Source organism: Solanum verrucosum, unplaced genomic scaffold, assembly GCF_900185275.1.
Source record: "Solanum verrucosum unplaced genomic scaffold, falcon-dt-bn FXZP01000093.1, whole genome shotgun sequence".
NCBI lineage: Eukaryota > Viridiplantae > Streptophyta > Magnoliopsida > Solanales > Solanaceae > Solanum > Solanum verrucosum.
The window spans coordinates 1,319,799-1,345,075 of NW_026020065.1; the positions used below are offsets into that span (position 1 = coordinate 1,319,799).

The following is a 25,277-nucleotide window of genomic DNA, read 5'->3' on the forward strand; positions in this document are numbered from 1 at the left end:
AATTTTAATTGTTGAATGAAAATCAAATCAAATAGGAGCATTTATTTTAATATAGTTTATAACATTTAAAGTGTTTTTTTTTAAAAAGAAACTATAATTATAAATTGACTTTTCAGTTAATAACAAATTTATAAAATGCAATTCACATCGCGCGAAGCGCGAACAAATTTACTAGTTAATATATATAAATAATTAATTAAGATCTCGTAAATACAAATCCCAACTCCACCCCTATCATAATTAATTGGCAAGATGTAATAGACTTTCAATTTTAGACCTTACTTATATTTATTATAATAAGAAGTATGAATAAAATTAAAGCCCATTATTAGTTCCTCAGTACCCCACGAAAATATCCAAATCATTATAGACAAATTTTGGACTTAAAATTTATGAATTTCTACAACAACTTCAAGTTCATGCAAATCAGTAATCAGATTTCTAGATCCTCATTAACCCATGCAAACAAATTTAAACCTAAAGAAAAGTCTCTAAATTTTATTTTCGTTAAAAACATAAGACTTAGGGTGTGTTTGGTATGAAGGAAAATGTGTCCTTGGAAAACAAGTGAATTTCTAATTTATTTTCTCATGTTTGGTTGGTGAGTAGAAAATATTTTCTGAAAAATATTATTTAATGTTTGGTTGGTGAATGAAAAATATCTTTTATTTTTGGCTTTAGACCGGAAAATACTCTTAAGGAAATAATCTATTGTTCAAATATCAACCCCGATAATTGATCTAGTTACTGACTCTGACACCCGAACTAGGACAAGACCCCGATGATAAATTTGAAATATTTTCCAAAAATAATTTTTATATAAAAAAATTGATGGGGATGGCCTGGGGGTGTGGGGTGGCGTAAAAAATGAAATTATTTAAATTTGAAATATTTTTTTTAAAAAAATAATTTATGGGGGTGGCTTGGGTGAGAGTGGGATGGCCCTGGGAGGGGGGGGGGGCGTAATTTTTTTTTTTTAAAATCTGAAATATTTTTCGGGGGGTGGGGGTGAGGGTATAGGGTGGAGTAAAACATGAAAATTTAAAATTTTGAAATATTTTTGCAAGACAATTTTTTTTGTTGCGGGGGGGGGGGGGGGGGGGGGGGAAGCAGGGGTGGTTGGATGAGATAAAAAAAATCTTAAAATTTTGAAATATTTTTTAAAAATAATTTTTAAATTCTTATTTTTTTTTTGGTTGGGGAAGGTTTGGCTGGTTTGGGGGTAGGGGTAAAAAATATTTGAAATTTTAAAAAAATTTATTTTTTGGATGGGGTCGGGTACGTGGTACGGGTTAGGGTAAGAAAAAAATATTGAAGGGTGAGATAGAGTTTTGGAAAATGTTTTTCTTAATTTTTGAAGGGAAGTTATTTTCCTTAAATTTGAGGAAAATGAGTTGATTTGAAAAACATTTAAGGCAACAAAATATGAGAAAATTGAAAAACATTTTGTCCTTCATACCAAACACACCCTAAAGGTATTTCGAGTTAATTATCCTTTGAGAGATAATTTCATAGACAACCTCTCGTGGTTGAGTTCATAACACAAATTTTCCTTCTGATTTGTTATATTTATATTAATAACAATTAATCATATGATATGACTTGATGTTACATTGTTAAATTGACGACACTTCTCTTATCATTTATCAATATCGACTCTGAGGTGGAAAATCGCCTATCATAAAAATATATCATTCTTTTAAAACGGATTAATAGTATGAAAATAATAGTATTTGATAGTTCTCACAACTCGTAGGGTTTCATGTTTATCAGGAAAAAAAATACAATTTAAGATATTCAAATTGCATATCCAAACAAAAAACTTTGACTTCAAATCAATCTGATTTGAACTTATGATTCTATATTGCATATCCAAACGAGTCTTTAATGTCGTTTGATAATTACTATAGATCTATGTTTATAGATTGGTTAATCTGGAGGTCGATGTACGTTAGCGACTTGGTCATTTTGATGTGTTATATGAACTAATTTAAGTAAATGATTCACCATAAATATGGATTGATTCAAATTAACACAAAAAAATAGAGACAAATTTGAGATTGAAACTTTATGAGTACTTTAACGGTTAAGGTTCTTAGCATTGAGCTAATTGTATTTTTAAAGTTATGAATTCAGATATATCATTTGTTGCAATTTAAATAAATTAATATTTATAAAATTTGTTGATGCTTCTAAAGTATTAGGTTCAGATAAGTCCGACGTCTCAACTATACTTTTGCCTCTAAAAGAAATGTTTCACTTTAGGGTTAAAGAGTTCCCTATCAAAAACCTTATCTCAAATATTTTGAATTTAAAAACGTATAATTAAATATTGAAGGTACTTATCGATCACCTACCACAAAAAATGATGGCAATACTTCAAATATATGAAGTAGAAAACTAAAGCAATAAAGATTTTCTGAGCAATTAAAACCTATTTGGGAAAACTTTTAATTACCTATTTTAATTTTCCAAACGTGTTTTTGAAAAGTTCTTTGAATGGTTATAGCAATTTGTGTTTAAGTAAGACTTAAGAAACTCTTTTATTAGTAATAGAGAAGTAGTTTGCGTTTATTCAAATCCCCCACCCCCTAAAAAAAAGAGCTTAAGAAAAATAAATTACGTAAAAAAATATGTACAAATTTGCATTATAATAAATATAATAATATTTCTTAGTTATTTATTACTCTTACAGATTTTAATTAAGTATTAAGATTATTTAACAAAAACATTTCATTTTTTGTTTGAGATTTACTCCCATCACAAGAGAAAAGATAAAATATGTGTTTATTGAAATATTTGTTTTTAATAATAATTAAACAATATATGCTTATTTTATATTTTAACTATAAAAAAAATTGTTTTATTTAGTGTACATCACAAATGCGGATAAACATTGTGGTCCTATACTTTTTTTGTTTCCCCCGGTGTTCGAAGCCCACATTGGAGCTCCAACTAAATGCGGATCGTGCACTGCAGGGTCCATTCGGGGGGTGACGGTCCCAACAGGATTTTCTCCATACCCAACGCTCAAACCCAAGACCTCTGGTTAAGGGTGAAGCACTCCCACCAATGCACCACAACCAACGTTGGTGGTCTTATACTACGTTCCTTTCTTAAACGAATTAATTTTTTTAAAAATAAATCAAAACGGAGGAAATATAATTAATTATGTGGCGTGACAATTGAGCAAGATAAGTGATAAGTGACCCTTTATCAATTTCTAATACATTGAATTCTTAGTATAAATATAACCCAATGTTGCTTCAATTTCTTCATCCTTCAATTAATATAATTAAGCTTTAAAGAAGAAGAAAAATGATGGGTTCCAAGGCTTTTCTATTTCTTGGCATTTTTTTGGCTATTTTTGCAATGATAAGCTCCGAGACCTGTAAGTTTATTATTCTGTTTTTTTTCCTTTTATTAGTTATCTCTTTGAAATATTGGCTTTCTTATATAATTATTTGACATATATGAAATGTTATGCTAATTTATGAATTTCACATTTGATAGTTGTAGTAATGAAATTGGATGACAAAAATGATGAACACCACGATGGATATAATGGCATTGGTGGATATTTTGGTGATGGACATGGTGAATACAATAGTGGATATAAGCCTCGAGGTGGTGGAAATAAACCTCCACACGAGGGATATAACCCTCCAAGTGGCGAATACAATTCTCCACATGACAAATATAAACCTCCGAGTGGCGAATACAAACCTCCAAGTGGTGAATATAAACCTCCTAGTAACGAGTATAAACCTCCAAGTGGCAAATATAACCCTCCACATGACAAATATAAACCTCCTAGTGATGAATACAAACCTCCAGGTGACAAATATAATCCCCCACATGATAAATATAACCCCCCTAGTGACGAATACAAACCTCCAGGTGACAAATATAAACCCCCTAGTAACGAATACAAATCTCCAGGTGACAAGTATAACCCCCCACATGATAAATATAAATCCCCTAGTGATGAGTACAAACCTCCAAGTGACAAATATAAACCTCCTAGTGATGAATACAAACCTCCAGGTGACAAATATAACCCCCCACATGACAAATATAAATCCCCTAGTGACGAATACAAACCTCCGGGTGACAAACATAAACCCCCTACTAACGAATACAAACCTCCAGGTGACAAGTATAACCCCCCACATGATAAATATAAACCTCCTAGTGATGAATACAAACCTCCAGGTGACAAATATAACCCCCCACATGACAAATATAAACCCCCTAGTGACGAATCCAAACCTCCAGGTGACAAATATAAACCCCCTAGTAACGAATACAACCCTCCAGGTGACAAGTATAACCCCCCACATGATAAATATAAACCCCCTAGTGACGAGTACAAACCTCCAAGTGACAAATATAACCCCCCACATGACAAATACAAATCCCCTAGTGACAAATACAAACCTCCAAGTGGCAAATATAACCCTCCACATGACAAATATAAACCTCCTAGTTATGAATACAAACCTCCAGGTGACAAATATAACCCTCCACATGACAAATATAAACCCCCTAGTAACGAATACAAACCTCCAGGTGACAAATATAACCCCCCACATGACAAATACAAACCCCCTAGTGATGAATACAAATCTCCAGGTAACAAGTATAACTCCCCACATGACAAATATAAATCCCCTAGTGACGAATACAAATCTCCAGGTGACAAATATAACCCTCCACATGACAAATATAAATCCCCTAGTGATGAATACAAATCTCCAGGTGGCAAATATAATCCCCCACATGACAAATATAAACCCCCTAATGACGAATACAAACCTCCAAGTGGTGGATACAACCCTCCAAATGGTGGCCATGAGTAAGTGACTAGCCAATTGCCTCACAACAAAAATCATCATGTTATTATAAAACCTTTGTATGTAGTGGCAAGATGTATAATATAGTAATAGTCTTGCTACTCTAAACCTTGCTATAAAAATCGCATGAATAAAACGACATTCAGTTCATATATATGTATGGTTGTTCATATAATATTTTGTTGTACAATATAACACTATATTGTGATAATATATTTTCATAATGTACATTTCTTCTTTTTCTGAATTATATTGAATATATTGTTGTTGATGTCTTGATGATGCACACATGTTTTTTCTTATTTCACAACTTATTATTAAACTACTCCTCAATCACTAATTATTTATTGTTTTCACTTCTCGAGCTCTTTTAATTTTATTTTATTAAGTTGATTTTATCTAATTTGATTTTATAGATTAATTAAATTGGCTTTCGAAAAAATGAAAAGCGAGACATATCTTTGAGACGAATTACAAGCTACTTTAAAATGAAAAAGGCAAGAGATTATAAGTGCATCTTCATGATTTTCTAGTTTGTGTTGGAATTGTTGGTAAATGAAACTAAACAGATAAATGCCATTTGTCCAAATATTTTTTTACTGTTATAATGAAATATTATTACAAAAAGAAATACTAATATATATAACTAACATAAAAAGATAGTTTTCAAAAAACTATTGATTATTTATCTAAAATGTTTATAAATGATAACTATTATAGCGAGAGTTCTTATATACCAACAATAAATTTTCAATGTGTCACTAACACCAAACAACATAATTTCACATGTATAACATGACACAACAACAACAACAACAAGACCCAATGGATTCTTCAATTCTTATTAGCCAATCACTTGTTAGGTTGTTCATTTCATTTGGAGTTATGTGAAGAAATTTCTTCACGTAACATCTAAATCTTACTATAAATAGACCCCAAGAATGTATTAGTTTCTTCATCCCTCAATTTTTAATTATAATAAGCACTAAGCTTTGAACAAACAAAAAGAAAAAGAATGGGTTCCAAGGAATTTCTATCTTCGCCTTTTTTGGCTATTTTTTTAATGATTAGTTCTCATGATATTGTTGTAGATATGGAGTTAGCTGAGACTTCCACCACTTTAGAAAAGGACTGTAAGGTTATTTGCTCTTTTTATTAATTTGTCTCGTTGAAATATTACTAGAAATGACCATTCTACCCTTTTTTTTTCTCCAAAAAATGACCGACGTAGCACGTCGACTTCTTTGTCCTCCATGTTGCTTTTGCTTCTTAGAGGGTGTTTAGATTTATTTAAAAGTTGGTCAAATATATTTTTAAGTCAGTTTTTTATTTTTCGAAGTGTTTGGTAAATATAAAATAACTTGTCAAAAAATGACTTCAAATAAGTTAGGAAGTTTTTGGCAAGTCAAAGAATGACTTAAACATAAGTTAAAAATGACTTAAAATAAGTCAAAAATCAAAAGTAGGTCTCCCCTACTTTTTATTTTTTGATTTAAAAGTCATTTCAATTTGACTTTTTATTTTTAACTTAAAAGCTATTTTTTTAAGTCAATCCAAACGGGGTCCTTATTTTGTTTCTTCTTCTTCTTCTTCTTCTTCTTCTTCTTCTTTGTCCTTCATTTTAAAGAAAAAATGACATACTATTAACGTGAATTATTTCAAGCGATCTATACATCAAAAGACTCGAAATATCGAGAAGATTCTATATATAAAATTCAAGACTGTTTAGAAGTGATTTTGAGTTGATCAATATTGAATAGTCAATGTATATTTCATATAGTTAAGATATATTCAACTTTTTGAGTGTATCATAATGTATAACCAGTGTATAACTCATGTATATGTAAGCTATATTGTTTAGTCAACATATACTTTCTACGTCTTTTGGGAAGATATATATATTGTAAAGTCAATGCGTACTCAAATTTTTTGCAATCTTTTGTGTAAATGAAACATGACTATATTCTTTGCAAACTAATTATTTTATCATTTTATTGTATACATTTGGAGAAAATAGCCAAAAGCCCCCTCAACCTATGATTCAATTCTCAACTACACACTTATTCAATACGAAGGTCTTATTACTCCTGAACTATTTAAATATGGAATAATCACCTCCCTAAAAAGTCATAACCAATTTTATGTCAAAGTTGTGTAGCACACGCGATGAATAACTGTACATTCATTTTTTTAATCCTTTTTCTTCTTTTTTTCTTGTAAATTTTAAACCTAATAAACCTAATAATTTAATAATGCCCTGTAAAATTATATAAACTTTCCATTTTTATCAAACCTGAAAATTAAAATTTACAAAAATTGCTTTCAAATAGAGATTGTTTTTCCAAAATACTAATGATTTCTTTAGAGAATAATAATAGAAAATAAGGAAAAAATATCTACACCAAATTAAAGAAGAAGAACAACTCCATAGCTAGTCTACATAAACTTTAATTTGAAATCGAATCCACAAACAAAAATCCACAAATAAGTATTCACAAATGTGAGAGTGAAAAACAAATTTGGTAAGAATGAAATTAGAAAGTGAAATTTCAAATTCACCATTGTTGGTTCATTGTGGTTTGACTTTTTTTTTTCTTTTTTTTTTGCTGAAATTATGAGGGGTTTAAGAAAAAACTTAAACTCCATTTTTGAGTTTCATATATGAAAGTTTCTTATGAATTAGGTGATTGTTGTTGCTAAAAAGGGTTGATGTATGATTAACTAAGCATAAATCAGTAGCTACAAACTGATTTGGAGCTCCTAGAGATGAAATTTAGAAGTTCACCATCGAAGGACTTTGAGAAAAACGTGAAGAAATCATGAAATGTGTATAATAATTTTGTGATATAAGAAAAGGGAAAGATAAAAAAAACCGAATTAATTATATAATCTCCAATGAGAGACTCCCACATGGACTATTTAATTCAATTTTAGTCATTTTATGTCTTTTTGTTGAACTCTTACGCGCCTACAAGAGGTGTATTCACCTTCTTAGATAGGTAGAGTGTAAGGGTCACAAAATATCGAAAATAAAAATTCAGGAGAGTAATAGGACCCCCGTGAAGTACAAGTGTGTAATTGAAAATTGACTAATAGGTTGGGGGGCATTTGGCTATTTTTTCTATACATAGGAAAAGTCACATAATATGACAAACATATGATGTGTATCTACAATATACAATTATAGTTTAAAATGATTACATTTTATAGCTATAGGTAGGATTTTATAACAAATTTATCTCTTCTCTTTCCCACTCTCCTCACATTGCCCCCCCCCCCCCCCCCCAACCCCCCTCCCCCTCTCTCTCTCTTCGTCTCGCCTCTCTCTCCATCCCAAACAACATTCAACCCAAAAAATATTCCACATAATATGACATTTGTATTATTAACAAATATATTTATATTCTATATCAATTGTAATTGTATTATGTATCCACTATATTTGTATTTTTATCAATTTTATTATGAGAATTTATATTATGTCAATTGTATTGATCGATACAAATTGTATTCATTAATACAATTATATTTGATATATGATACAAATCATTGGTATCAATTATAATTGTGATAAAATTAAATTTGATACAACGAATACAATGTGCATTCATCCTCTCTATCAAATGTATTATGTATCAATTATATTTCAACGAATATAGACAATTATTTTTGTTTGTATCAATAATATTTGTATTTTGTATCAATTGCATTTGTGATACAATTTAATACAACGAATAAAACAAGTATTCATTCTCCCTCCTCCTTCTCTCGATCTCGCTCGCCTTTCTCCTACTATGTAGCTAAATACAATAGTTTTTGATACATTTGTATTCATTGATACAAATCAGTTGTATCAATTGTATTAGTGATACAACCTGACACAACAAATACTTCATGTATTCAACCTCGCTCTCTCCGATCTCGCTCACCTTTCTCCTCCCTCTCTTAGTCTCGCTCGCCTTTTTCCTCCCCAAACATGTAGCTATGATTCGTAATTAAGCAAATTATAGCTATAGATCTCTAATTAAGCCTAAACTATAGTCATCTTTAAAAGTTAGAGAAAGTTACATAACGTGACAAACATATAATATGTATTTACAATATACAACTATAGTTTAAAATAATTACAATTTATAGCTATAAGTACGATTTATAGCAAAATTCCCTCTCCTCTCACTGCCCTCCCTCCCTCTCTCTCTCTCTCCATTCAAACAACGTTGTAACCCGAAAAATATTTCACATAATATGACATTTGTATTATGTATCAAATGTATTTATATTTCATATCAACTATATTTGTATTATGTATTAATTTTATTATGAGAATTTGTATTATGTTAATTGTATTCGTCAATACAAGTTGTTTTCATTATTACAATTATATTTGATATATGATACAAATCAATTGTAATATGATAAAACTTGATACAACAAATACAATATGCATTTATCCTCTCTGTCAAATGTATTTTGTATCAATTGTATTTCAACGAAAATAAACAACTATTTTTGTTTGTATCAACTGTATTTGAAATCCGTATCAATTGTATTCATGATACAATTTGATACAACAAATACAACATGTATTCATCCTCTCCCCTCCCTCTATCGACCTCGCTTGCCTCTCTCCTCCCTCTCTCGTTTTTCTCTCTCTTAATATGTAGTTAAGTACAATAATTTTTGATACAATTGTATTCAATGATACAAATGGGTTGTATTAATTGTATTCATGATACAACCTGATACAATGAATACAACATGTATCCAACCTCTCTCTCAGATCTCGCTCATATCTCTCCTCTCTTTCCTAGTCTCGCTCACCTCTCTCTTTCCCCAAACATGTAGTTGTGATTTGTAATTAAGCAAACTATAACTATAAATATCTAATTAAGCCTAGATTATAGTCATTTTTGGTAAGTTCTTCTATTTGAAACTATCCTAGATAAAAATGCATTGGACCGGGTGCATGATCCAGATTTTAGAAGGGAAAATTACGTGGTTAAGCAAACTTATACTACTTAATTACTCATCATAGCTATAGTTTGCTATAATTACCTCTCGCGACTAACATTAACTATTAATTACGTGGGCTGACTTCGAGTTGTATGATTTGCCACATTTGTATAATTCACAACTAGCAATTCTTCTTTTGATTTATATTTGTATACAATGATTTATATTTGTATATGACGATGATTTCCTTTGGTTTTTCAGTTTTGTCACCATATACATTCAATCTTTTTGTGTATAACCTTTTAAAGTTTGTATAAACGTGTAGTTTTCGAATTTTGTATAATTAATTTTTATAATGTAATTTGTATAATATATTTTGTATAACTGTAAAGTTCATATGTTTATGTTTGTATCAATTTGTTATTTCAAGTTTTATCATATTTATCTAATTCCAGACTTTATATTACTCAATTATACAAAAACACACAAATTATACAAATGTAGCCGCGAATTATACAAATGAGATGTGAATTATACAAATTATTGCCCTCTCTCGCTCACCTCTCTCCTCCCTCTCCCAATCTCCCTCGCCTCTCCCAATCTCGCTTGCCATATATACAAATGCATATGTATAATATACAATTATCTAACCGATAAACATATACAATTCACCTCTCTCCCACTCTCTGCCCTCTTTCGCTCGCCTCTCTCCTCCCTCTCCCATTCTCGCTCACCTCTCTCCTCCCTCTTCCAATCTTGCTCGCCTCTCTCCTCCCTCTCCCAATCTCACTTGCCTTATATACAAATACAAATACATATGTATAATATACAATTATCTAACCGATATACATATACAATTCACCTCTCTCCCACTCTCTGCCCTCTCTCGCTTGTCTCTCTCCTCTCTCCCAATCTCGCTCGCCTCTATCCTCCCTATAACATATAACTATGAATTGTAATTATCAAATTATAACTATAGAGAGTAATTAGACTATTTTTGAGTGACTATATGTTAAAGTTCCTCATTTCAGAATTACCAAAGCCCATTACACTGCCCCATTTCAAAGTAGCAGCTAAAACCGGTTAACTCCACTACCAGTTTCCCCATTCTCTGATCGGATTCTGCAATCGACTCTGATCTCCGTTTCCCAATCCGACGACAATGTTCCGACACGGTTCTCGATTCCTCTCCCGCGCCTCCACGATGAGGTGGCGCCGCCCATTTTCGACCGACCTTCCCGCGGAAGCCTATAAAGATTCCAACTTTGTGGAGGCATGGAGGAAAGCAATTCCCACCGTTGAACCACCAAGCACTCCCTCGGCGTTCATGGCTACAAGGCCTGCAACTCCATCATCCATTCCCTCCAAGCTCACTGTCAATTTTGTCCTGCCTTACTCTTCTGAACTCTCCGGCAAAGAGGTATATATATGGATAAAAACTCATTTCCTTTTAAATTTTCAAATTGTTAGTTCCCGTTCCTCTTTTACATTGAAAGACAGATTAGTTAGTATTCGAATAACATTGAAATTGGAGGAAGAGAGAGGAATGAATACACATGATTTTGGTTTTTGATTTGCCTTTGCCTTTATGTAATTGCAGATACAGCAATTACATAAACAACAAGTGTAACATTTTTTAGTATAAATTTCACGCTCCATGGTTTCTACATATATATTAGGTCTATTTGCATGCAAAATTTTAAGATATATGATTTTTAATCAAGTTAGATTGCAGATACGTATGACATTTAGTGTGATCGATATTGATGATATGTTTTATCTGTAATTTTATATACATTTGAGTTATTGTTTTATAGGCTGATGACTGAATTTCATTGACATTCATGTCGTAATTTCAATGCCCAGCACCAAATATATATTTTTTTCATTTAGTTTATAGTTTGTATGTCATAGAACTTGTACCTCTTAAACTGATGTTTCAATATTTTTCCTACTATCAGTTGTATAGTATGTAGGTCAAATTAATATCTTAATTTACATACATGCTTATTCATTCTTCTGCACTTGAAACGGAAATAAGAAATAAGCACCCACTTAGAAGATCAAGTAGCTAATGGTTTAAAGGTGTCGCACTAAATTCAATTTTCCTTAGAAAAGCTTATAATGGTTGGAATATGAAGATCCTAAAATTCATCTGAGGACAGTTGGAATAGATAAGTTTTGGTTTCGTTACACAACTTTGAATTGATTCAAACATCACATTTGGTGAATTGGCTGTGCCGGAAATACAGGCCAGGAAATCTGCTGACTTACTGGGAAATTTGCTGACTTATTGAAATCTATCAGCTAAGATAAATCACTATCACATATGGGTGAGATCGGAATCTTATCAATTGAGGCAAACAACTAAGGATCATGGAGTCGGATGTTTAATACACTGAGCATACTCCTCTTTTTTTTTTCCAGCTGTGCAGTTGTTCATTGAATTGATTTTAGCAATAATTCTCCCCCCTTTCACTCTGTCCATTCTTTCACCAACAATAGCTTGCACTCGCTGACAAAATTTAGAGAAGCTTGGAGTATGCGTTCTGTTCCATAATCTAGTTAACTGCTTCTTTGGTCTCTATTAAACACATCTCACATCTAATTACACTTTTCCTCGATCATGAATATTTAATGCCTTTAAAGTGCAAGGTCATGGTATATTAATACTTGTCTGAAAGTGCATGCTAAGGTTGGTCATGCGTAAATTTCTCTTTCTTTCCATTTACTTTTTGTGTAAATAGGAAATTCCATGTTGTATTAGTTGAGGTTAGAGCTTGGTGGACAAAGTTATCTGGTACTTGTTGTTGGTGGGAGAAGGTAGATATCCTGTGGAATTAGTCGAGGTGCGTGCCCAGACACCTAGGTCATCAAAAAAAAAGTTGAGGTTAAATTCCTAGGGTGCATAGCAATACAAGCTTGCAATCATTATTTTTGTTAAAATCATCTTAGTATACATCATCCCAAAAAAAGAAGAAAGAAAAGCAACTAAAGCAAGAAGGGTAAAGGTTGTTGGCAATTATTTGTTTCTGGGTAAACAAACTGAGCATCTACATTTTCATTCGTATAACTTGGATTTGCCTTTTTGTCTTTTTGATTCCTTGGAGTATTTAGCATTCTACAAATTTGGTGACTTATTCTACTTATTGTTATGCAATAAAGAATCACCAAATCAACCTCTAATTGTTAATTTCATTCGTGACTTAAGAGGAGCTTCTCAACAGCATCTCTTTCGTAGCTCTTGTATTGAACTCCAGAATAGTCCGTTAGCTCAGAAATTTGGTGCCATGATTTACTTCCTGTGTTTTTAATTAGGCAGCTTTTTCTAGGGTGATCATTGTCACAGATTATTAGTTAACATATTGGAGGATTTGACTGTAGAACCCATTAAGTTTTAGGTTGCTTACTGGAACCAACCTTAATCAGAGTAATATTTGTGGTTCAACGTTTCAACGTTTGTCAAGTGATGTGAGAAGCCTTGTGTCAGATTTAATGTGTGCTTATGTGCCTATATACACATTATTTGCAAACTTATGAGTTCGAGCTTGGCAATTCATCTTTTTTGCATTATATTCCAGGTTGACATGGTTATAATCCCTGCAACTACGGGACAGATGGGTGTCTTGCCTGGGCATGTGGCAACAATTGCTGAGCTAAAGCCCGGTATCTTATCAGTTCATGAAGGCAACGACGTCTCAAAGTATTTTGTGAGTGGTGGGTTTGCATATGTTCATGCAAATTCTTTTGCAGATATAATTACTGTTGAAGCTGTACCACTTGACCGCATCGATCCCAATTTGGTTCAAAAGGGCCTGACCGACTTTACACAGAAATTGAGCACTGCATCAACTGATGTAGAGAAAGCTGAAGCCCAGATTGGCGTTGATGTACATAGTGCGCTTAATGCTGCACTTACTGGTTAAACAGGTGGAGCTTTATATTTGTCCTTGTTCAGCATACTTCTCCTTCTTTGTGCCTGCTTGATTGTAGTCGCCACCCTTTTATATAAAGCTGCTTTCAACAATTTTACCTAGAAGAGGTATGTCGCTACCTGTTTTAACCCCTGCATCACTTGAATAAACATTCCTTAGATAAGATTTCCTTCCATATACATGGTTGGTTAATTGCCGTGTTGCCTGTACTTCTAAACTGCATTTTTGAGAAATAGATTTATTCAAAAAGAAATTGTTCATTGCACGTTTCAGCTTGAGATATCTTTTTTGATTTGGTTCCCAGTTCTCTTGACATCATACTTGTGTTAATTCATCTTTGCTTAGACGAAAAAATGGGCTACTTCCTCACAGATTGAAGACCTTAATATCTTGAAAGATGTTTCTGAAACATTATATTTTTTACTACTCAACTCCAATCTAACTGATTCATGAGGGCTTGAATTAGATAAAGATGTTCATCGACTCACATATCCTTGGGGCAGCAATTTCTCTCATAAATGAATTTTAGGCATCTAGTATTCCTACACTGACCTATAAACCATCCGATATATATGGGCTAAAATAAACGTTTAAAGGTGAAGACATAAGTATGGGTTTCCTTTATTTCATCTATGACTAAACATGAATCACGTATTGGCATTTTCACATGGTTCACTAATGTTAACGAGTGATATGTATCAAATAGCAATTAGGAGAAGGATTCGAACAGTTCTACACCTTTTTTGATATATATTTTCTATTCCTAATTATTATATTTGGAAAAATCTTACTAGAAAGAATGGATAAAGAATTCAGATATTCATGCAAATGTAATTTAACTCTCTACAGCTTTGATAGATAACTTGGATTGATAGTTCTGTTCATATTCAACCCAAATCACTCAATCAGTGAACTATTTATTCAAGTACTAACTCTTCAAAAATAGCTGCTTTAAGCTAACCTTCTTGTCGTCTCATTTTAGAAGCCTTTAGCTAGTCACTAACCACCCAAACTTGAACGAGTTGAGTAGATCATGTTTTCATGGACTACTTTTGCGACCTCTAAATGTGATGTGAAACAATTTCTAACTTGGAAAAAGGGGGAATATTGGATCAAGTCTTCAATTGGTAGGATGCCCTTTGTTCCATATAGCAGATTCTGAAGTAAGTAAGGGCCCTATTTTACTTTACCAGTCATTGAATCAATCTGATATTAGAGCATCAAAGTGCAATAAATATCTTTATTCAATTCCTTGTACATTGTTGTTCCACAACTCAAACTTGATTTTCTGTATTATTTTCCCAGCCATCAACTACTTAAGAACATAAACAATATTGTCATCTGAATTCAGAAAATCACCTGTCACTCTTGTAAAGTGCATAAAATAAAACATCTCAAATTCTCAGCTAAGACATCTAGAACTCTCACTGAAAAGGAAATATAACAGGATTGATCATAGTGTTGACAAAAATCATTCTGCCTCAAATATGTAACTCCCAGCATACATCTTCAGTGCCTCCTAGATTTGCCTCTTCGTCCTTTCTGTTTTCCTGCTAAGCAGCGCAAGCTGTTGCTGCTTTGAGCCTAGAACTGACTGCTTCCCATGATATGAGCTTCTCCATAAAGACAGATATGTAGTCAGGTCGGCGATTCTACAAGCAAAAGATGTGGTGCTACCATTAAGAGAGTTCAAATATGTCTCGGGGAAAGACTATACATCAAAGAAAGTATTTAAGTAGTTTCATCAGGCTAGGTTTACCTGAAAGTCCAGATAGTAGGCATGCTGCAGTATCAAACACAAAAGTAAAAGAATAAGACTTTGGCTTCCTAAATCATTTCAACCATCCCCCCTCCCGAAGGAAGAGGGAAAAAAAACAAACAAATTCAGACAGATTTATGACAAGTGAGTGTGTTCTGCTTGCTTACCTCCCAAACATCTATGGTGAGCAGCGGCTGCAATGAAAACCACAGTTGTGAGATTTCTATTACGGTATAAACTGCTATGTTATGTAAGATGAAATCCCATGAACAAAAGAAATAGAGCAGCATGTGTTTTACTCACTGTGTAACCCAAAACAAGAGGATTTTCAGCATTAGGAGTTTTCACCAGAGCAAGCTTTTTGTCTTCAGGTTTGTCTATGAAGTAACAAATGAATCACTTTTCAGTCATTTGGCTCAATTATAACAAAATAGTTGAACGGAACATGGATATATACAGATAAAAAGGCAAAGAATTTCTCACATGCAAGCCATGCCCAACCAGAGCCAAATTGTGTTGCTGCAGCTGCCTTAAATTCTTTAACAAACGTATCATAAGAACCAAAGTCTCTGTTGATTAGTTCTAATAATTCACCAGATGGCTCTCCTCCTCCGTTGGGCTTCATAGATTCCCAGAAGAACTGATGATTCCAGGCCTGTAATGCAAAAGAAGTTATAATAAAAGGACTCTGCATTACACAGAACAAAATAGCTAAAAGTGTTAGTTTACCTGAGCAGCATTGTTGAATGCTGGAAGGGGAGAACCATTGTTATAGGTAGTGAGTAATATGTCTTTTAGTGTCTTTCCATGTAGTTCTGTTCCATCTATTTGCTTGTTTAGGTTGTCAACATATGCCCTGTGATGCTTCCCCCAGTGGATTTCCAATGTTCTACTACTCATATGAGGCTCCAAAGCATCCTATGTCATTTCAAAGGTCCATGAGAAAGAAACACTGAAATTAACACAGAAACTGGCATAACAGGGAGGAAGGGGAAGTTCACATTATGAATAAATTGCAAAATTTGCCGTCTTTTTTACAAATTAGTCAGCTATAAGCACTGCACCAAAAATGATCTTTAGAGGCAATTACTAGTGACAATTACATTCTATCACTCTTTGTAAATGTCGCTAAAACCTATAGCAATATTGAATTTAATAGCAATTAATTAATGTCAATAAAGGCTTTAACATTTTTTATTAATGTGCATATTTATTGTCGCTAAAACCTTGTTTCAAGCCAAAGAATTTGTTGAACAAGGAAAATAGGCTTCTTACCTTGTTTGAAAAGAGTGAAATATAAGATATAATATTTCAAATGGTCACTCAACTAATGATTTTTTTTAACAGAAAGTCACTCAACTATTTCTTATAACCTCAAAGACCAAAGTCACTCAACTATTTCTTATAACCTCAAAGACCAAAGTCACTCAACTAACAATTCTTCTTATAGAAAGTCACTCAACTTTCTTTATAACCTCAACACTCAATCTATTTGATTAATTTTTTTTAAATAAAATTTGTTGAAATGAAATTTTTATTTAAAACCAAAATTGTAAAAAATAAAAAGATACCTATTTTTCCCTTCTAAATTATTCTCTCGTCCAAAACTCTTTATGCTCTACCTGCTTTACAATTCCTAATGTTATTTTTTACGGTTCTTCTCACATATATTAATAGTTAATATAAAATCCAATCAACATTTCTAAAAATCTTCTTTTAAAATAATAGAGATAAATTATACTATTATTTTTGGTCACAAATTTTCGTACTGCCAGCATAGGTGATCAAACTTATTGAATCAACTTGCCAAAGATTCTTATGGACTGATGGAGTAGAAATCAATGATTCTCTCTTGCTTTGTCATGGCAACCCTATTGCTTTCTCTAGGCGTCTAATTATCCTGGATATTTTTCAAGCGGCTACAAGTTTTATACTTTTTTGTTTTAATTTTTTTTAGTATTATAAATTATTCGAGAGTCAAATAATTTAAGTTTGACTGGGAATATACGCATGAAATTTTCAAATATTTTGAAATGAAATTTATATATTTGTAAACTACATAAAAAATAATAATATTATAAGTCACAATAATTAACAATTCAAAATATTTAAAATATATATGAGAATTTTACGGTTAAAGCTAAGATAGACATGTTTGAATCTCGAAATCAAAAAATGCCACATAAATTGGGGCGGAAAGAGTAATAATTAATAATTAAAAATATTTAGAAGACATACTAAAAATTTGATTGACTTTTTGAAATTTTATTGATGTCACGTATAAAATGAGACTGAGGAAATAACAATAGAAATAGAATCAAGAAGAATTTTTTATGACAAGTAAATTTGATTCAATCATTATAAATCTTACACCATTCAAATATGGTATACATTATAATTGAGTCAAGAAAGGAATGCTAGCAAAATCCTTGGAGCAAATATTTTGTGCAATCAATTGAGGAGATAATTCTTCAAAGAATAAAGATATTACTTCAAATAGAAGATTCATCGATTCATGACAAATGAAGCAAACAAGCAAATTATGGAACTTGTTCAAACTTGCAATACTAATAGTGAAACCATATGATAGGGAAGTTCCATGCTGGATAGGCCAGGTAATAAACTAGCATCATTTAGGCCACAACCAAAATCATCTTCCTTTCTAGGACCTTAAATCCCAAAAAATGATCTTAAATGGATAGAGTCAAACATTTTACATCACAGATATACTTCTAATTCCTAAAAAAACTTAGATGGTTAGATATATCATAAATAAATATATCTGCGCAACGCACATGTACATATATTAGTCCACTTAATATGTACAAAAGCTACTATATTTTTAGAATTCTAAACACATAAACTCAAAATCGTAGCTCTGTATAAACCGTTGGAAACAAAAAGGAGGATTATTTTGAAAAACATACCATGGGATAAGGAGGAGGTTGGAGTTCAATCTTAGCATGAAATCCTGCAGCCTCCATTATCACTTCTAACTTGTGTTTAATTTACTCAAAGTATGAGAAATAACCAAAACAATGGACTTCTCTAGACTAGTTGATTGCCTTTTATGCTATTTCATTGTGGTACTACAAGTTTGTAGTACACACTCTATTCTATGCAGTACACTTTAACCAACCCTATTAATTAAACAATACTCCTTTTTTTAAAAAAACAAAATTTTGTGAGAATAGTGTATTAATGATAATATAAATATTCTTTTTCACTATCTAATAGTATATAAGAGATATATATTTTAAAAACAAATAGTGGTTTCTTGGTCATCTAATTGTTTTGAAGAACTCATTATCAATATATATATACATATCACAAACGAATATAGTTATGTGATTATACAATTGCTATCAGGTCCATTTACATTGAATAACATTTTCTGTAAATTCTTTTTTTGTCAAACCATAAAAGTGAATGAATAGATATGGTTTATCTTCTCAAAATTAGAAGTGAAATAGTATTAGTTTCTTAGAAAAAGGGTAAAAAATGTCTTTAAGCTATGTGAAACGGATAGAAATATCCTTTATTTATATTTTGGTCTAAAAATACCCCTGCCTTCAATACTTTGATTCAAAAAATTGTTACTTAATGAATCAAAAATGTCTTTTTTCCAATTAAATATATTATTTATTTTCTTTTTTTAAACACTTTCTTTTCCTAATATTATTTTTTTATTACCAAATATTTATCCTATTTTAATTTGGAGAAAAATGAAAGTATAAAAATCTTGTTTTATTATAATTATTTTTATTGTTATCTAGATGAAAATTAATGATGACTATGACCTTATATATATGACTAGATAATGTTGCCCGTGCTATGCACGGGCCCAATAATATAAATGTTATATTCTGGGGCTAATAACCGAGTTTTTGAAGCGATTGTTTGCGTGGATAAAAGAATAAATTTTTTTATCACAAACCTGTACTTTCTTTGACGCTATTTAAGGCATAATAAGACTACCCACATACAACATTTTTGAAATATTTTATGTTGTCAATTATCATGATTTATAGTATTTTTACGATAGATTCACTTGAAGAATCAGTGGAATTTTTTGTATTTTTTTTCAAAACATATTTTATGTTGTCAATTATTATGATTTATAGTATTTTTACGCAATTTTAAAATATAAAAAAATAAGACAAATAAATTAAAATGGACCCAATATATGTTATTTTTGTTGTCTCAATTTATGTGACACAAATGAAATTTGGAGGGTCATCCAAATTTTCATATTTTTTTAAAAAATGTTTGAAGTTATTAATTATTGTGATTTATAATATTTTTATGTAACTTTGAAATAATGTACATTACAGGTCACTTTGTCCTAATTTATGTGATATGGATAAAATTACAAAATTAACCCTTTTAAAATGTCTTTCAGATATTTTAAGTTGTTAATTATTATTATTTATAATACTTTTTTGGTAATATTAAAATGATATGTGTTATTTTTTCTGTCCCAATATATGTGAGCCTGATAGAATTCTGAGAGTCAACCTATGTTATTATATAACTTTTAAATATTTTAAAGTGGTAATTATTGTAATTTTTAATGCTTTTTAAGTCATTTGTAAATGATATATGTTGCTTTCTTGATTTAGACTTTTCCATTTGTGAGATATATATATATACATATCGTGCTATGCACGGGCCCAATAATATAAATGGTATGTTTTGGGGCTTATAACCGAGTTTTTGAAGCGATTGTTTGCGTGGATAAATGAATAAGTTTTTTTTTTTATCACAAACCTGTTCTTTCTTTGACGCTATTTAAGGCATAATAAGACTACCCACATGCAACATTTTTGAAATATTTTATGTTGTCAATTATCATGATTTATAGTATTTTTACGATAGATTCACTTGAAGAATCAGTGGAATTTTTTGTATTTTTTTTGCAAAACATATTTTATGTTGTCAATTATCATGATTTATAGTATTTTTACGCAATTTTTAAATATAAAAAAATATAAAAAAATAAGACAAATAAATTAAAATGGACCCAATATATGTTATTTTTGTTGTCTCAATTTATGTGACACAAATGAAATTTGGAGAGTCATCCAAATTTTCATATTTTTTTAAAAATGTTTGAAGTTATTAATTATTGTGATTTATAATATTTTTATGTAACTTTGAAATAATGTACATTACTGGTTACTTTGTCCTAATTTATGTGATATGGATAAAATTACAAAATTAACCCTTTTAAAATGTCTTTCAAATATTTTAAGTTGTTAATTATTCAACATATATTTTTATTTTTTATTTTAATTTATGTGACATTAATAAAATTTTAACGGTCAAATAATTTTTTTGTATGTTCTTTAAATTTTAAGTTGTTGATTATTGTGGTTAATAATACTTTATATGTAATTTTCAATATTCTCTTTGTCCCAATTTATGTGTCATTGATAGAATTTCGAAAGTCAAGCAAATTTTGTATATGTCTTTTAGATTTTGAAGTTGTTTAATTATTATGAGTTATAATACATTTTACGTATATGTTATTTTTTCTATCCCAAACTATGTGACATTAGTAGAATTTTGAGAGTTTGATCAAATTTTTTGTATGTCCTTTAAATTTTGAAGTTGCTAATTATTGTGTGATTTGTAGTACGTTTCATGTTATTTCAAATAATATGTGCTATTTCCTCTATCCTAATTTATATGGCACTAATAGATTTTGAGCTTCAACCAAATTTTATAAATGTCTTTATAATATTTTAGGGTTTAATTACCTCTTTTTTATTTTTAATCCATTAATATGCTTTCTTCACAATTATCAATAGAACTACCTTAAACGGTGATGTGGTGCTCTCTATGACCTTCATTGTCATTTTTCTTTTTTCTCCTTTTTTGAATTTTCTCAATTATATTATTTCTAAAAGTTATTTTCATAATTCACACTTCTTCATCTTCATAAATTATACTTTTAATTAGTATTAATAATATTCATAACTTTCAAACCTTTTATATCCATAACCCCAAAAAATTCAATTTTATATTAAATTAAAATATTCAATGCCTTTCTTTCTTTGGAGAGAAATGACATTAAATTAAAATGTTTGCCTCAATATGCTTAAGATGCTAGAATTCTTAAAGTTCATTTTAACTTTATGTAAAGGGGGAAAATGCATAAGTACCCCCCAAGCCTATGCCCGAAATCCCAGAGACACACCTAACCTTTACTAAGGTCCTATTACCCCCCGAACTTATTTTATATGTAATATTCTACCCCTTTTTGGTCTACGTGGCACTATCTTGTGGGCCCAGCACATGTTGACAAATTTTTCAAGGATAGTGCCACGTAGGCCGAAAAGGGGTAGAATATTATAGATAAATTAAGTTCGGGGGGTAATAGGACCTTAGTAAAGGTTAGGTGTGTCTCTGGGATTTTGGGTATAGGCTAGGGGGGTACTTATGCATTTTCCCTATTCTTTTGTTGGAATAGCTTTCTTTTTATTTTGTATGTAGTTTGTTGATGATTTTTAAGAATTTTGGTTTTTTTTTTCCTTTTTGTTAATCTTATTAGAACTTTTGTTATATATGTTGTATGTTGTTTAATATATTGATATATTTTTAGGATTATATAAATGGTATATGTTGGGGCTAATAACTGAGTTTTTGAAGCGATTGTTTGCGTGGATAAAGGAATAATTTTTTTTTATCACAAACCTGTACTTTCTTTGACGCTATTTAAGGAATAATAAGACTACCCACATACAACATTTTTGAAATATTTTATGTTGTCAATTATCATGATTTATAGTATTTTTACAATAGATTCACTTGAAGAATCAGTGGAATTTTTTGTATTTTTTTTCAAAACATATTTTATATTGTCAATTATCATGATTTATAGTATTATTACGCAATTTTTAAATATAAAAAAATATAAAAAAATAAGACAAATAAATTTAAATGGACCCAATATATGTTATTTTTGTTGTCTCAATTTATGTGACACAAATGAAATTTGGAGGGTCATCCAAATTTTCATTTTTTTAAAAAAAATGTTTGAAGTTATTAATTATTGTGATTTATAATATTTTTATGTAACTTTGAAATAATGTACATTACTGGTTACTTTGTCCTAATTTATGTGATATGGATAAAATTACAAAATTAACCCTTTTAAAATGTCTTTCAGATATTTTAAATTGTTAATTATTATTATTTATAATGCTTTTTTGGTAATATTAAAATGATATGTGTTATTTTTTCTGTCCCAATATATGTGAGCCTGATAGAATTCTGAGAGTCAACCTATGTTATTATATAGCTTTTAAATATTTTAAATTGGTAATTATTGTAATTTTTAATGCTTTTTAAGTCATTTGTAAATGATATATGTTGCTTCCTTGATTGGGACTTTTCCATTTATTTTAAGTTGTTAATTATTATTATTTATAATACTTTTTGGTAATATTAAAATGATATGTATTATTTTTTCTGTCCCAATATATGTGAGCCTGATAGAATTCTGAGAGTCAACCTGTTTTATTATATAACTTTTAAATATTTTAAAACTTTTTAAGTCATTTGTAAATGATATATGTTGCTTCCTTGATTGAGACTTTTTCATTTGTGAGATATATATATATATATATTATTTTAAAAAGGAGTTTATGCCCAAGTTGTACTATATAATAAATATAATATATAATATTCAAGAAAGTCCCAATCTTGAATATTATATATTATAGTTGGGTATAAACTTCCTTTTAAAAGTCCCACAAGTATAATATATAATATTCAAGATTGGGAAAAGTCCCAATTTTGAATATTATATATTATACTTGGACCTAAACTCTCTTTTATAATATAGTAGATCTGTTAAAAGAGTACATCAAGTTATTTTATTTAAATTGATAAAGTGATTTTTAGAAGTAATATTCTTATTAAAAGTAATATTCATTAAAAAATTATTTCCTACATTTTTATTAGTTAAAATGAATTTAAAAGAAAAAAAAAGCAAGAATAAGGTTTCTTAAAAGTTATATTCTTATAAGGAACAAAATGTATTTTGAAAAAAATATTTATTAAAAAAAAGATATTTTGGTTCATTTAGTAACAATAGTACATTTCTAGATCAAACTATTAAAAATAAGGATATTTTTGGACCAAATATTAACAACAAAAGACATTTTAAAACCAAATATAAACCAATGACATTTTGTTCATTTCATATAATCCCGTGGATGCTTCCAGGAACGGAAGAGACACGGGCAACGGATAATTTTTTAAGCTTGTGGCCTGCATGATCTCACTGCACACGATAGGAACATCATTGAAAATGATATTCATGTTTCGTATTACTCCTTTCGTCTCAAATTATTTGTTATTTTAGAATTCAGAATAAAATCATTTTGAGCAGGCGTTTACATATTCACATAATTCACTAATGTTCTGATATTATTAGAGAATCAAAGTGCAATAAATTTCTTTATTCATATGTCCTTGTACATTGTTGTTCCACAACTCAAACTTGATTTTCTGCATCAACTACTTAAGAACATAAAGAACATGAACATAACAAAAATCATTCTCACTTCTAAGGAGGAGGTTGGAGTTCAATCTTAGCATGAAATCCTGCAGCCTCCATTATCACTTCTAACTTGTGTTTAATTTACTCAAAGTATGAGAAATAACCAAAACAATGGACTTCTCTAGACTAGTTGATTGCCTTTTATGCTATTTCATTGTGGTACTACAAGTTTGTAGTACACACTCTATTCTATGCAGTACACTTTAACCAACCCTATTAATTAAACAATACTCTTTTTTTTTAAAACAAAATTTTGTGAGAATAGTGTATTAATGATAATATAAATATTCTTTTTCACTATCTATTAGTATATAAGAAATATATATTTTAAAAACAAATAGTGGTTTCTTGGTCATCTAATTGTTTTGAAGAACTCATTATCAATATATATATACACATATCACAAACGAATATAGTTATGTGATTATACAATTGCTATCAGGTCCATTTACATTGAATAACATTTTCTGTAAATTCTTTTTTTGTCAAACCATAAAAGTGAATGAATGGATATGGTTTATCTTCTCAAAATTAAAAGTGAAATAGTATTAGTTTCTTAGAAAAAGGTAAAAAATGTCTTTAAGCTATGTGAAATGAATAGAAATATTCTTTATTTATATTTTGGTCTAAAAATATCCCTGCCTTCAATACTTTGATTCAAATATTGTTACTTAATGAATTAAAAATGTCTTTTTCCCAATTAGATATATTATTTATTTTCTTTTTTTAAACACTTTCTTTTCCTAATAATATTTTTTGTTACCAAATATTTATCCTATTTTAATTTGGAGAAAAATGAAAGTATAAAAATCTTGTTTTATATAATTATTTTTATTGTTATCTAGATGAAAATTAAGGATGAGTGTAACTATGATCTTATATATATGATATATATTATCTGTTAAAAGAGTACATCAAGTTATTTTATTTAAATTGATAAAATGATTTTTAGAAGTAATATTCTTATTAAAAGTAATATCCATTAAAAAATTATTTCCTACATTTTTATTAGTTAAAATGAATTTAAAAGGAAAAAAAGCAAGAATAATGTTTCTTAAAAGTAATATTCTTATAAGGAACAAAATGTGTTTTAAAAAAAACATTTATTTAAAAAAAAGACATTTTGGTTCATTTAGTAACAATAGTACATTTCTAGACCAAACTATTAACAATAAGGATATTTTTGGACCAAATATTAACAA

At 30.0% G+C, this 25,277-nt stretch overlaps 3 protein-coding genes across 3 annotated transcripts in view; 2 read left to right on the top strand and 1 right to left on the bottom strand.

Moving 5' to 3' along the window:
• Nucleotides 1-3,318: 3,318 nt before the first annotated feature.
• Nucleotides 3,319-4,862, top strand: LOC125823598 (uncharacterized). Its single transcript, XM_049502947.1, has 2 exons — nt 3,319-3,391; nt 3,520-4,862. Exons 1-2 carry the CDS (start codon nt 3,319-3,321, stop codon nt 4,860-4,862), a joined length of 1,416 nt encoding a protein of 471 aa, XP_049358904.1.
• Nucleotides 4,863-10,846: 5,984 nt separating this feature from the next.
• On the top strand, nt 10,847-13,993 carry LOC125823753 (ATP synthase subunit delta', mitochondrial-like). The gene is made up of 2 exons (XM_049503136.1): nt 10,847-11,229; nt 13,391-13,993. Exons 1-2 carry the CDS (start codon nt 10,972-10,974, stop codon nt 13,733-13,735), a joined length of 603 nt encoding a protein of 200 aa, XP_049359093.1. The 5' UTR covers nt 10,847-10,971; the 3' UTR covers nt 13,736-13,993.
• A 947-nt stretch (nt 13,994-14,940) lies between these two features.
• The window catches only part of LOC125823778 (superoxide dismutase [Fe], chloroplastic), a 185,508-nt gene continuing 175,171 nt past the window's right edge, over nt 14,941-25,277 (bottom strand). Inside the window, exons 1-7 of the mRNA XM_049503166.1 lie at nt 18,431-18,540; nt 16,233-16,421; nt 15,987-16,158; nt 15,807-15,880; nt 15,671-15,697; nt 15,504-15,527; nt 14,941-15,396 (exon numbers count right to left, since the gene is read on the bottom strand). Of these exons, the coding sequence (XP_049359123.1) occupies nt 15,298-15,396; nt 15,504-15,527; nt 15,671-15,697; nt 15,807-15,880; nt 15,987-16,158; nt 16,233-16,421; nt 18,431-18,487 (642 nt within the window). The 5' untranslated portion in view covers nt 18,488-18,540 and the 3' untranslated portion in view covers nt 14,941-15,297. Of the gene's footprint in view, nt 15,397-15,503; nt 15,528-15,670; nt 15,698-15,806; nt 15,881-15,986; nt 16,159-16,232; nt 16,422-18,430 lie in introns of the transcript that reaches the window.

Bases quoted from the DNA above. Each gene is read 5' to 3' on its own strand.
- LOC125823598 (XM_049502947.1), top strand. From the start codon at position 3,319: ATGATGGGTTCCAAGGCTTTTCTATTTCTTGGCATTTTTTTGGCTATT. The intron at 3,392-3,519 runs GTAAGTTTATTA...TGATAGTTGTAG, and splicing joins AATGATAAGCTCCGAGACCT to TAATGAAATTGGATGACAAA.
- LOC125823753 (XM_049503136.1), top strand. From the start codon at position 10,972: ATGTTCCGACACGGTTCTCGATTCCTCTCCCGCGCCTCCACGATGAGG. The intron at 11,230-13,390 runs GTATATATATGG...ATTATATTCCAG, and splicing joins CTGAACTCTCCGGCAAAGAG to GTTGACATGGTTATAATCCC.